At 45.5% G+C, this 12,556-nt stretch overlaps 1 protein-coding gene across 2 annotated transcripts in view; it reads left to right on the top strand.

The window, feature by feature from the left end:
- CPNE8 (copine 8) overlaps positions 1-12,556 on the top strand; it is a 190,703-nt gene that overhangs the window by 161,375 nt on the left and 16,772 nt on the right. For both annotated transcript variants that reach the window (XM_072147109.1, XM_072147111.1), the window contains 3 exons: positions 1,685-1,731; positions 6,136-6,317; positions 6,795-6,922. In XM_072147109.1, coding sequence (XP_072003210.1) covers positions 1,685-1,731; positions 6,136-6,317; positions 6,795-6,922 — 357 coding nt within the window. The remainder of the gene's footprint in view (positions 1-1,684; positions 1,732-6,135; positions 6,318-6,794; positions 6,923-12,556) is intronic.

Below are 12,556 nucleotides of genomic sequence, written 5' to 3'. Positions count from 1 at the left end.
CTGTCCCTATGCTGCGGTCGTCGGGATCGCAGAATAGAGGCACAATCCAAAACTCACCTTTTCTTGCTCCCCCAAAGCAGTGTTCCTCACTCTATGTGCCGGCTCTGAAGCTGGCACACATGATGATGTTATCACATCACGTGTGCGGCTTCAGAGACGGTGAGTACAGTGGGTGCATGCTGAAGAAAGAAGGCAGCTGTTGGCACTGCTTTGGGGGAGTGAGGAAAGGTGAGTAAATGTCTTTTTTTTCCAGAGTGTGACAGGGGAGTGGCAAGGATTACTGGGGGAGCACTGTGGCTACTAGGGGGGGAGCAGTAAGACTAATAGGGGTACTGTGGCTACTAGTGGTCAGTTGCGGGCACTGTGGCTCCCGGGTGTATATATATAGTAATTATGTTTCTGTTAATGTAGCTACATAGTACTCGTTGTTCCAGTGCTGTATTCAGTAATCTTGGTTTTGGTAATGTCCCCATATGATATGTATGGTATCGCTTATGTGCAACTTGTAAGTATTGTCACTCTACTGGTTTTATGCATTATTTAAATATTTTAGACTGGTGTGGGAGGGCACAAAATGTACTATTCTTCCTCATGTGGGGGCATTGCTGTATTCGTGTATCAATACACTTCATGCCAGAACATGAGTTCACTGAAAAGGGACCCACTGAGGATCTGTTGCCCAGGGGGCTACTTAAACCTAGAACCGGCCCTGGCTATTCCCATGACCATTTGGAGGTCTTTAGCTAGTTAGAAGTGTGACTCTTGGTCCACACAAAACAGTATTTTGATGTATCCAGTTTCCAGAGGGTTATTTTATCATTCATTGACAAGGCCAAGTGTCTGCAACGATACTAACCTTTTGAGGTTGCTGAGGACACTGGTGATGTGAACAACCATGCTTACCAGCTTACTTTTTGGGCTTGTGTAGTAGGTCCTATAGACTCGGATGAGCATGGTGCATAGTAACAGACGTCAGGGCATGCGTACTTGTACGCAGTACACAACACTAGATGTGCTTCGACTCAATTTTTGTGACAGATGGCACTGTAAGCGCTGAAAATTTTCTGAAAAAAAAATAATTAAACATTGTAAAAGGGAATATTTTGATAAATACACATCAGATACAAAATCTGAAAAAGAAGAATACAATATTTTTCTAAAAGCTATCCAATGTAACTAAATTCAAGCAGGAAATGTGGAGCATTCAATATTTGAATACTTAGTAGGCAACAAGAAGAATTCCCATGCTCAGAGGGGAGGAGATTTATGTTAATCAATCTCTCAGGTGTGAGAGGCAATTCACAATGCAATTCAAAGGGAACAGTAAACAACTACATCCACATTGTTTTCCTTGGTTACTCTGAATGTTGTTTCTACATAAAAAAAAATAATTCCCCCATCTCACTTCCCCCCTGAAAATACAGGGTCAACTTTAGTATCACTGGCTAGATTTGTAAGAAATATCTGTTACATATATTTTTGTTTTTAGATCCGGTGTGTTTTACAAGATATTCCACCACCTTGACCTTTTTGTTACACCCTGTATATATCTTTAGAAGCCTTATTTAGCCTTTGTTTATTACTTAACCTATACAAAACTGTTTTAGTGTATTGGTTTTCAGTTGGAATTAAAAAAAACTGTATTTTTTGAAGAAAAGTAATGAATTAAAATTTTGCATTGTAGGACCCAAATCAATTTCACAGTTGCCATAGACTTCACTGCATCAAATGGTAAGTCTATCAAGGTTATATTTATTTATGTGTTCCCTCACTAATACAGGTTTTCCTACTACCGTAATCACAATATGTATAGCCATCGATTTCTCTTTACACGTATGTGGGGCTTTCTGAATGGCACTCCCTATAAATCTCATAGCAGTGATTGGAGCAATGAATGATCATGCTACCTCTGTACTTGTAATCATTGAAAGGGTCAGCAGTTGGATCCTAAGTAATCCTACACTTATGCTCTATCTATAAATCGGTGATAAGATTAGTGAGAAAACCAATTTGAAGGTAAAAGATCTGGAATGCTTAACTGTACATAGCAATTGTTAGCTTTAATATCTAAGCAGGCCTTGTTCTTTCTTTAGCTTACTGTATTACAGGAATATGTTAAGGTTATTAAGCATCAGCATTTGTCCTTTGTGTAGTTACACATTTTAGATCTTAACATTTAAATGGGGTCACCAGCCATAGTGGGCAGAACAGGCAGATCAGTGACAAAGTCCATTGCCACATTAGACCAAGAACGACTGGGTATCGGCAACGGAAGTAACAGTCCAGCCGGTTTGAGACAAGAGGCTTTGTTCCTGACCATCTTTGACCAGGTCTGGCCACCAGTAGTAGCGGGAGATAAGGGCCACTCGCGACGAATGTCCCCAACACAGAATCCTCCTCCGAAGAGCTGGTCTAACATACATCTTGCCGTGTGGTAGCTGCCAAAGATCCACCGGCGCTGCAACAACAAGCTGTTAAGGAGAGATGATATGCAGAGGAACTGGCTCTTCTCCAATAACATCCGACGCATGGCACAGAGCATCAGCCAGAGAAAAACAACGTCCAAAGGGCTTGCCTGGGATTCAGGCACTGAGCTCTCTGGAAGTACAAAAGTCTCTTGTGGTCTGTGTACACACAAACGGGATGGAGAGCTCCCTCCAGTAGATAGCGCCATTCCTCCAGAGCAAGTTTGATGGCTAACAATTCTCTGTCACCAATATAATAATTTCTCTCTGCAGGAGAAAAAGTCTTTTAAAAGAAGCCGCATGTGAGGTTATATCCACCTCGAGATGAAAGGGTTTGTGTGTGTTTGGCCTAGTGAGCACAGGAGCCTAGGCAAAAGCAGACTTCAACCTGGAAAAAGCCTCTAGAACCGCAGGAGGCCAGGCACAGGGATTGGCACCCTTCTTGGTGAGTGCCACGATGGGAGACACCAGAGTGGAAAAATGCAGAATAAACTGCTGATAATAGTTCACAAAACCCAGGAACCTCTGTATAGCTCATAGACCTTCTGGGCGTGGCTATTGTAGAACTGCAGACAGTTTAGCAGGATCCATCTGGAGGCCTCTGTCGGAAATTATGTAGCCGAGGAATGGAAGGCTGCGATGGTGAAATTGACATTTCTCCAGCTCGCGTGGAGACAGTTGGCACGGAGCCAGTCAAGAACTTGATGTACATGTACCTGATGGAACTCAAGGTCTGGAAAATACACCAAGATGTCATCTAGGTAGACCACAACACATGTATACACAAGGTCTCGGAAAATGTCATTCACAAACTCCTGAATGACAGCAGGGGCATTACACAATCCAAATGGCATCACCAGATATTCAAAGTGGCCATCACAGGTGTTAAATGCCGTCTTCCACTCGTCACCTTTGCGGATCTGGATGAGATTATAAGCACCACGGAGATCCAGCTTGGAGAACACCCTGGAACCGCACAGTGGGTCAAAAAGTTCTGTAATCAACGGCATGGGGTAGCGGTTTTTAACCGTGACCTTGTTCACCCCGCGATAGTCTATGCAGAGATGCTAGGAGCCATCCTTCTTGGTAATAAAGAAGAACCCTGCGCCAGCTGGAGAAGAGCACTTGTGTATGAAACCTCTTTGCAGGTTCTCCTTGATGTACTCAGACATGACAGAAAGAGGATAGACACGGCCTCTAGGGGGGAGGCACCTGGCAGGAGATCCACAGGGCAATCATAGGGACGGTGCAGTGGCAAAGTCTCTGCTTGTTTTTTGGAAAATACATCCGTAAAGTCCCGGTAGCAAACTGTCAGACCCTCCAGAGACTTGAGAGACACAGAAGAAGTCAAGATGGGTAGTGGTGCCACCATGCTACGTGAGTGGCATTCAGGACCCCATTGCAGGATCTCCCCCATCTTCCAATTAAGGACTGGAGCATGAAGTTACAGCCATGGAAGACCCAGGAGGACAGATCAAGGGGAGCGTGGCAATACATAGAAGAACAGTTTTTCCTTGTGAAGAGCTCCATTTAGTAGACAGATAGGTTCAGTGCAGTACTGGACCGGATCGGAGAGGAGCTGTCCGAGGAGATGACAAGGGGTTGCTTGAGAGGAACCACCGGAATGTGATGCCAGGTGTCTAGAGCGGCATCCACGAAGTTCCCCCGCGGAACCAGAGTCCAAGAATGCTGAGACTTGCACAGGAGCGGTGGTACCGACACTGAGGAGCACAGGAACTATCAGGTGTGGAGAAGCTGTAGGGACGGTTCTCCCAGAAGCCCTAGGTGCTGGCGTTTCTCGGACTTTGGGGATGGACCGGACAAGCCCAGATGAAGTGCTTGGGACTGGCAGAGGTTTTCTCGACAACGTCTGGAACGTTACTTAGCTGTGAGTCATGCTCTGTTGACTTGCATAGCCTCCACTGCAATTTGTGCAGCCACAGGCTGGAGCGGCCTTTAGAAAACTTGGAGCCAAGCGAGGCAGACATGGAAGCAGGACTTGCGGTTGCTTGTGACGCAAATCTTCAGCATGCTCCATGAACCTCATGTCTATCTGAGTGGCCAGGGTGATGAGACCACTCAGAGTAGCCGGCAGGTCATGGGTGGCCAATGCGTCTTTTGACCTGTGAGGACAGTCCTTTTTTGAAAGTTGCTGACAAGGTCACATCGTTCCAGGAGACCTCGGAAGCCAGGGTGCGGAACTTGACAACATATTTGCCCACAGAAGAGTCTCCTTGGCACAAGTTCAACAGCGCCGTTTCAGCTGACGTGGCTCCTTGAACACGGACTGGAACTCAGCCAGGAATACAGTGTGGGTGGCCAGGATCGTCTCTGTCGCATAGAGGAGTAGCCCAGGCCAGGGCCTTCACGGAGAGTATACTGACAATGAATGCCACCTTAGAGCGTTTGGTGACAAACTGGGATGGTATCAATTCTATGTGCAGCAAGCACTGTGTAAGGAAGCCCCTGCACATCTTAGGGTCGCCATCATATTTGTCAGGCATTGAGAGTCTGAACCTTGGTTTTGCCACCGGTAGATGAGACGGGATGACTGGAGAAGTCGCAGGAGTAGTCACAGGTACTGCCGCAGGAGTTTTCACTGGAGCCTGATGCTGGTGCTTGGAGGTAAGCTGTTGCAGCACGGCGGCAACTTGGCCAAGCAGTTCTCCTTGAGAAGCAATCTGTTGAGACTGCTGGGCGACAACGCTGGAAATATCAGCCAGTAACTGACAAAACTCCTTGGCGGGGTCCATGGCCAGATCTTACTGTCAGGGTTCGGAGTCAGTGGACCCTCTGGACCACTGCGGGAGATGGTACTAGCTGACACCAGGGAACGGAATCTAAGTGGCTCCTGGTCTCCACCAGAACCCGCTGCAAAGTGGGATGGTCTTGCTGTGGCGGGGTGCCACCAGGTCGCTCCACAGGTGCAACTAGCCCGCGGTGGCAGCCATAGTAGTGATAAGGAATCAGAGTCCAGACTCAAGGTCAGACTCATGCACGAAGTCAGTGCTGGCGGCAGAGATGCAGAGGTCAGAGTCCAAATCCGGGGTCAGCAACGGGAGATCAGAGCAGAATGGAACAAGAACAAAGGAACACAGAACAGGAATGGGAAATGGAGCACAGGAATAACGCAGGGAGACTTTCACAAAAGCTAGGTAGCTTAAAGATCTGTCGGGGAGTCATGGGAGCCACCGGTTTAAATAAGAAACCCGGAAGTGCCAGTGCCAATTAGTGATGCGCTGGTCTTTTAAATCTTCGGGGGTCGGCCTAGCCGGGATGGGAGCCGGACCGTGGAGAGGTAAGTGCGGGCTGGGGGATGGGGCAGCGTGTGTGCCTGCGATCCGAAGCATGGATCGCAGGGACACCCGTGACACTGTCTACTGTACAGTTGGGGATCTGTTCCTTATGGAATAGATATATTGGTTTGGCTTTAATAGTAAGCTTGATATTAAGGGGTCTGCCTTACAAGGTAGAACAGAGGTGTGTTTTTCTTGACACGTCCTGGAAAACCTATTTGCGTATTTCCCACATTAAAATGATCACTTTATAATGCCATACATAAGTATGGAAATGCATATAAAAAGTCTAATGTGCTGTTTGTTGTAATTAAAAGTAATGTACTGCAAATACTTTTTTTGGAAAGTAATAGCAATTCAATGTTATGAAACAGGAAACCCTGCACAACCCACCTCTCTGCACTACATGAATCCTTATCAGCTGAATGCATATGGAATGGCACTAAAAGCAGTTGGAGAAATTATTCAGGATTATGACAGTGATAAAATGTTTCCTGCATTAGGCTTTGGAGCAAAGTTGCCGCCTGATGGAAGAGTTTGTCATGAATTTGCATTGGTAAGTTTTTGTTTTTTTTCACACCAATATATATCAATATATGTTTTTAAATAATGAACACAAAAATATCATATAAAGGTATTAGATTTAAAACTTACTGGGGCACATTTATTAATGTGTGGCGCAACATCTGTTTCCTGATGCACAATTTGCAGCGTGATGTTTTGACGTGCTGTAAGAAATAAAAATGACTTGGTCCATTCATGAAGGGGTTTAGAAGTTTGTAGAATTGCTTTCTGTTGCTCTAAATGTGCAACAAATATTTCACCAAAAAATGTGAAACTAGAAGTTCAGGAAAAATGTTGGTATACAAAAGCAAGCTTCCAGAGGCCTACCCAAGCCTAACATAGTAACTTTCACCCTCTCAGTGAAGCATTAAAAATGGGGTGCATTTGGAAAAGTGTCCCAGTCCCCCCAGAAAGTGTTTTAATGTTGGAAAATATGTATACATGTATACTTTTTTCTTTTGCACAACAGAATGGTAACCCACAAAACCCATACTGCCATGGAATAGAAGGTGTGATGGAAGCCTATTACAGGAGCTTGAAAAGTGTACAACTATATGGACCGACAAATTTTGCTCCAGTAATTAATCATGTAGCAAGGTAATATGTTTCCTTACTAGACCAATGCTAGAGAGTCAAGAAAAATGTTTAATATTTTTGGTTATATACAAAGGTGTTATGCTTTCTAATATATCATATTACTGTTGATTGTCAGACTGAAATCACTGCTGAATTCAGCTAAGGTAAAAAAAAAAGTGAACGTCCTAATAATCAGATCTAAAAATAAATGTTACATCTGCCTTTTTTCCAGCTCTACCAAATGCAGATTTTTCTTTCTGATTTTCTGCCACAGAATATACACAAAATATACATAGTTTATTACAGTAAATGCAGCTTTACAACAGATTTAGTTCCATAAACTGCAAGCTGTGGACTATGCACCACATTTATCATGCAAAGTCCAACGGAAGTGTGTTGCACGCCCCATGTTAAAGGTGCACTCTGGCGGGCCAGTGCACACACTACAAAGGTAAACTGTTTCCACAGTTTTTAGTAAATGTGTGCTTGTAGACTTTCCTGTTGCCAAACAGTCAAGCTATGAAAGCTATTGGGGCACATTTACTTACCCGGTCCAGTCGCGATCCAGCGGCGCGTTCTCTGCTCTGCATTCGGGTCCGGCCGGGATTTATGAATGTAGTTCTTCCGCCGTCCACCAGGTGGCGCTGCTGCGCTGAAAGTCATCTCATCGCGCCGGAATTCACCACCTCGGACCAAGTGAAGGTAAGCGCTCCCCAAGCGACACTTTTTCGGTTTTTAAATGCGGCGGTTTTTCCGAATACGTCGGGTTTTCGTTCGGCCACGCCCCCCGATTTCCGTCGCGCGCATGCCGGCGCCGATGCGCCACAATCCGATCGCGTGCGCCACAATCCCGGGGCAATTCAGGTACAATCGGCGCAAATCGGAAATATTCGCGTAACACGTCGGGAAAACGCGAATCGGGCCTTTAGTAAATGACCCCCATTATCTTTCACAGTTGTGTGCAAGAGGCCTTCATTCACCATAGATCCCAACTGACCCAGATTCGTCGGGAGAGTCTCAGGAGGATAGGAGATTGTCCCGCTGGACATTTTATTAAAGGGGGGCATCTGCTGTTGACATTTCAGTAAAGGGGGGCATGTGCAGTGGACTTTTCAGTAATGAGGTGCGGCTGCTGCTGGACATTTTGTTAGACTAGCGGCTGCATTTCCTACAGTAGGGCTTATTCGTGGTATTATTTGTGGTAAAAAGCATAAGGGAGAGTTCAGATGCAGAGCGCACAGAGGCCAGGCCTACACTGTCTGGGAGATCTGGTCTGGACAGTAGTCGGAGTGAATGGTTTCATGCAGTTAGTGAATGTGATTGGTTTTCCTAAAAAGACGGGTTATAAAAACACACTTTTGAAGTTCATCATTAAATTACTTTTATGAACAGTATAAGATTAAGGATATAGAGCATATAGAGTAGTACTTAAAGGGGTATTCCGGGAATATGAACGTCTGACACAAAAACCCTTGATGATATAAATAAATGAATACAACAATACTCAATGTCATTAGTCACAAAACGGAGCTAAAATAATATGATTTTATGATTTACAAAATTTATGGCCTCTCTGAAGTAGGTGGAGTTATCACCAAGATGGCCGCCACTGGAAACTACAAGTTCCATGATCCTTTAGTTCTCAGTAACCCCTCCTACCACTTATGCTCTGCTAACAGTGATGATGTAACAGGTTTTCTTGCTCTGTTACCATAGTAATGATATGTAACTGCCATCACCACAACACCGGTCATACTGGATGCACTGCAACTAACTGACTACAGCCAAACTTAGTGGTGATCACATGACCCTGCCCAGGCAGGTACAGGACATGTGATGTGGACATGTGACCAGCGGCCATCTTCTGTTCTGCGACGGACCGCGCGGAGGAAATTAACGGACTGATTAAAGGGCCAGTAGCATTTTAATTCTTCATTACAGTCTATGTCACCAGCATTTTCTGCTAAGGGGAGCAAAATTTTAAATAACAACTAATTACACATTAGCTTATATTTTGAGTGCCCACTTGTATATGAATTATGCTGATTCCTGGAATACCCCTTTAAGTCCTAACATCCAGGCACATGTTGGTTTGGATGTTGGGGGGCCCTAGTTGTGTGAACAGCCCGGGTCCAATGGAACACTTAATCCGCTACTGTGTGAGGGGTACATTTACATGGTGTATACAGCCTGTGTGTATAACGAGGGGTACATGTATATAATGTATTCAGCCTGTGTGTATAGTGAGGGGTACATGTATATGGTGTATGCAGCCTATTTGTATAGTGAGGAGCCTGTGTGCATAGTGAGGGGTATACAGCCTGTGTGTATTGTGAGTGACACATGTATATGGTGTATACACCCAGTGTGTATATTGAGGGGTACATGTACATGATGTATACAGCCTGTGTGTATAGTGAGGGGTACATGTACATGATGTATACAGCCTGTGTGTTTAGTGTGGGAGATGTATATGGTGTATACAGCCTGTGTTTATAGTGAGGGTTACATGTATATGGTGTATACAGCCTGTGTGTGTATAATGATGGGTACATGTAAATGGTGTATACAGCCTGTGTGTATAGTGAGGAGCCTGTGTGCATAGTGAGGGGTATACAGCCTGTGTATTGTGAGTGACACATGTATATGTTGTATACACCCAGTGTGTATATTGAGGGGTACATGTATATGGTGTATGCAGCTTGTGTGTATAGTGAGGGGTACAGGTACATGATGTATACAGCCTGTGTGTATAGTGAGGGGTACATGTATATGGCGTATACAGCCTGTGTGTGTATAGTGATGGGTACATGTACATGATGTATACAGCCTGTGTGTAAAGTGATGGGTGCATGTATATGGTGTATACAGCCTGTGTGTGTATAGTGAGGGGTACATGTACATGATGTATACAGCCTGTGTGTTTAGTGTGGTAGATGTATATGGTGTATACAGCCTGTGTTTATAGTGAGGATTACATGTATATGGTGTATACAACCTGTGTGTGTATAATGAGGGGTACATGTACATGGTGTATACAGCCTGTGTGTATAGTGAGGATTACATGAATATGGTGTATACAACCTGCCTGTGTATAATGAGGGGTACATATACTTGGTGTATATAGCCTGGGTGTGTATAGTGTGGGGTACATGTATATGGCGTATACAGCCTGTGTGTGTATAGTGATGGGTACATGTGCATGATGTAGTGCTTGGGACTGGTACAAAACCGGAGCCAAGCGAGGCGGACGTGGAAGCCACAACTCTTCAGCACGCTCCATGAACTGCACCTCTATCCGAGTGGCCAGGGTGATGAGACCCTTCAGAGTAGCCGGCAGATCACGGACAGCCAGTGTGTCTTTGACTTGTGAAGGCAGTCCCTTTTTGAAGGTTGCTGACAAGGCCGTGTCATTCCAGGAGAGCTCGGAAGCCAAGGTGCAGAACTTGACAGCATATTCGCCCACAGACGAGTCTCCTTGGCGGAGGTTCACCAGCGCCATCTCTGCAGAGGAGGCTCTAGCGGGTTCCTTAAACACGTACCGGAATTCAGCCAGGAAAGCAGTATGGGTGGCCGTGACTGGATCGCCTCTGTCCCATAGAGAAGTAGCCCAGGCCAGGGCCTTCCCGGAAAGTAGACTGGCAATGAATGCCACCTTGGAGCATTTGATGGCAAACTGGGATGGCATCAGCTCTATGTGCAGCGAACACTTTGTAATGAAGCCCTACACAGTTTGGGATCGCCACCATACTTGTCGGGCATCAAGAGTCTGAGCCTTGGTTCTGCTGCAGGAGGACTAGCCGGGGTGAATGGAGAAGTCGCAGGAACTGCCGTAGGAGTAGTCATAGGAGCCTGATGCTGGTGCCAAGCAGCTGTTGAAGCATGGCGGAGACTTTTGCCAAGCAGTTTGTTGAGACTGCTGGGCAACATCGCTGGAAACATCAGCCAGCAATGAACACGGCGCCTTGGCGGGGTCCATGGCCGATCTTACTTTCAGGTTTCTGGGTCAGTGGACCCTCTGGAACACCGTGGGAGGTGGTACTAGCCGACACCCGGGACCGGAGTCTAAATGGCACCTGGTCTCTCACCCACGGTCTTGCTTCGGCAGGGTGCCACCAGGTCGTTCCATGGGTGCGACTAGCCCGCGGTGGAAGCCAAGGATGGGGTACCTTAACAGAAACAGTTTCTTAGTAAGGATCAAGCGGGCAGGCAACAGAGGTCCAAATCCGGGGTCAGCAACGGGAGGTCCAAGCAGATGGGAACGGGAACGCAGGAACACAAAGCAGGAACACGGGATAAGGAACACGGAACAAGAACATTGAAACACGTAAACACGGGAATAACACATGGGAGGTTTCTCTTAGGCTGTTGGCTCAAAGATGCAGCAGGGAATCATGGGAGCCGACGGAAGTGGCCAGCGCCAATCAGTCATGCGTTGGCCCTTTAAATTCTCAAGTGCCGGTGCACACGCTCTAGCGAGTGGAGACGCGTGTGTGGCCTAGTCCTTACGGGAGCAGGCTTGTGGGAAGGCAAGTGAGGGTCAGGGAGAATCGCACTGCCATGGAGAGCTGCATGGGTGTGCCTGCAATCCTTGACTTGGATCGCACCCTCCTGTCCTTCCTCGGCATCCTTCTGTGGCCTCCTTCTGGCTCCTGTGGGGTGGTTCTTGGTGCCCAATGACGTCATCATGCTTGCTGTGTCACAGAGATGGAGACTATTGATACTATTATAGCCTGAAACATGGAGGGTGAAGGATATTTCCACACTCCAAATGACTGGCCCCTTAGATAGTGGTAACTTAATTTGGAAGGCTGCGTACATACTCACTAGTGATCAGTATAGGCCAAGGGGAGGTAAATGTCAAAAACAAAAGCTTCTTAACCCATGTTCTTAGACCATCTAATACAAAAATATTTGGATTTTTGGTGATCCCAAAGGAAAAAATATGCAGAAATTTACCAAATTACATGGAAAATAAGCTTTTACAATTGCATTCAAAATTAAGAAAAAAAAAAGCTATTTTGGATCTCACAGCATGTTGGAGAACATAACATCTCAAACACACCTTTTAAATCATTTACAGCATGGTCTTTTAGCAATGTCTGCTCTTTGCAATGCAATTTATCCTTATCTGAACTCGGCATTAGGTCATTAAGATACTAGTTGTCTACATCAGTATTGAAACCAAAACTGGAGAGGAACCTACAAAGAATAAAGATAATGAAAACAATGGATAAAATGGAAAGAGTCACATCCCTGGCTTACAAATACTGATGCAAAATATTACTATGTGAAAATGTCATTATTCTTGCTCCTGTTCCATTAACAGGTCAGAAATATTCATTTAAAGGGGTATTCCAGGAATAAGCATAATTCATATAGAAATCGGTCATTAAAATTTAAGCTAATATGTAATTAGTTGTTATTTAAAATTTTGCTCCCCTTAGCAGAAAATGCTGGTGACATACACTATGATGGAAAATGAAAATGCTACTGGCCCTTTAATTAGTCCGTTAATTTCCTCCGCACGGTCCGTTGCAGAGCAGACAAAGGACAGAAGATGGCCGCTCGTCACATGTCCACATCACATGTCCTGCACCTGCCTGGGCAGGTCATGTGATCACCACTATGTTTGGCTGTAGTCGGTTGGTTGCA

This window comes from Engystomops pustulosus, chromosome 4 (genome assembly GCF_040894005.1).
Source record: "Engystomops pustulosus chromosome 4, aEngPut4.maternal, whole genome shotgun sequence".
Taxonomy (NCBI): Eukaryota; Metazoa; Chordata; class Amphibia; order Anura; family Leptodactylidae; genus Engystomops; species Engystomops pustulosus.
This window is presented reverse-complemented; position numbering and strand designations above follow the sequence as displayed.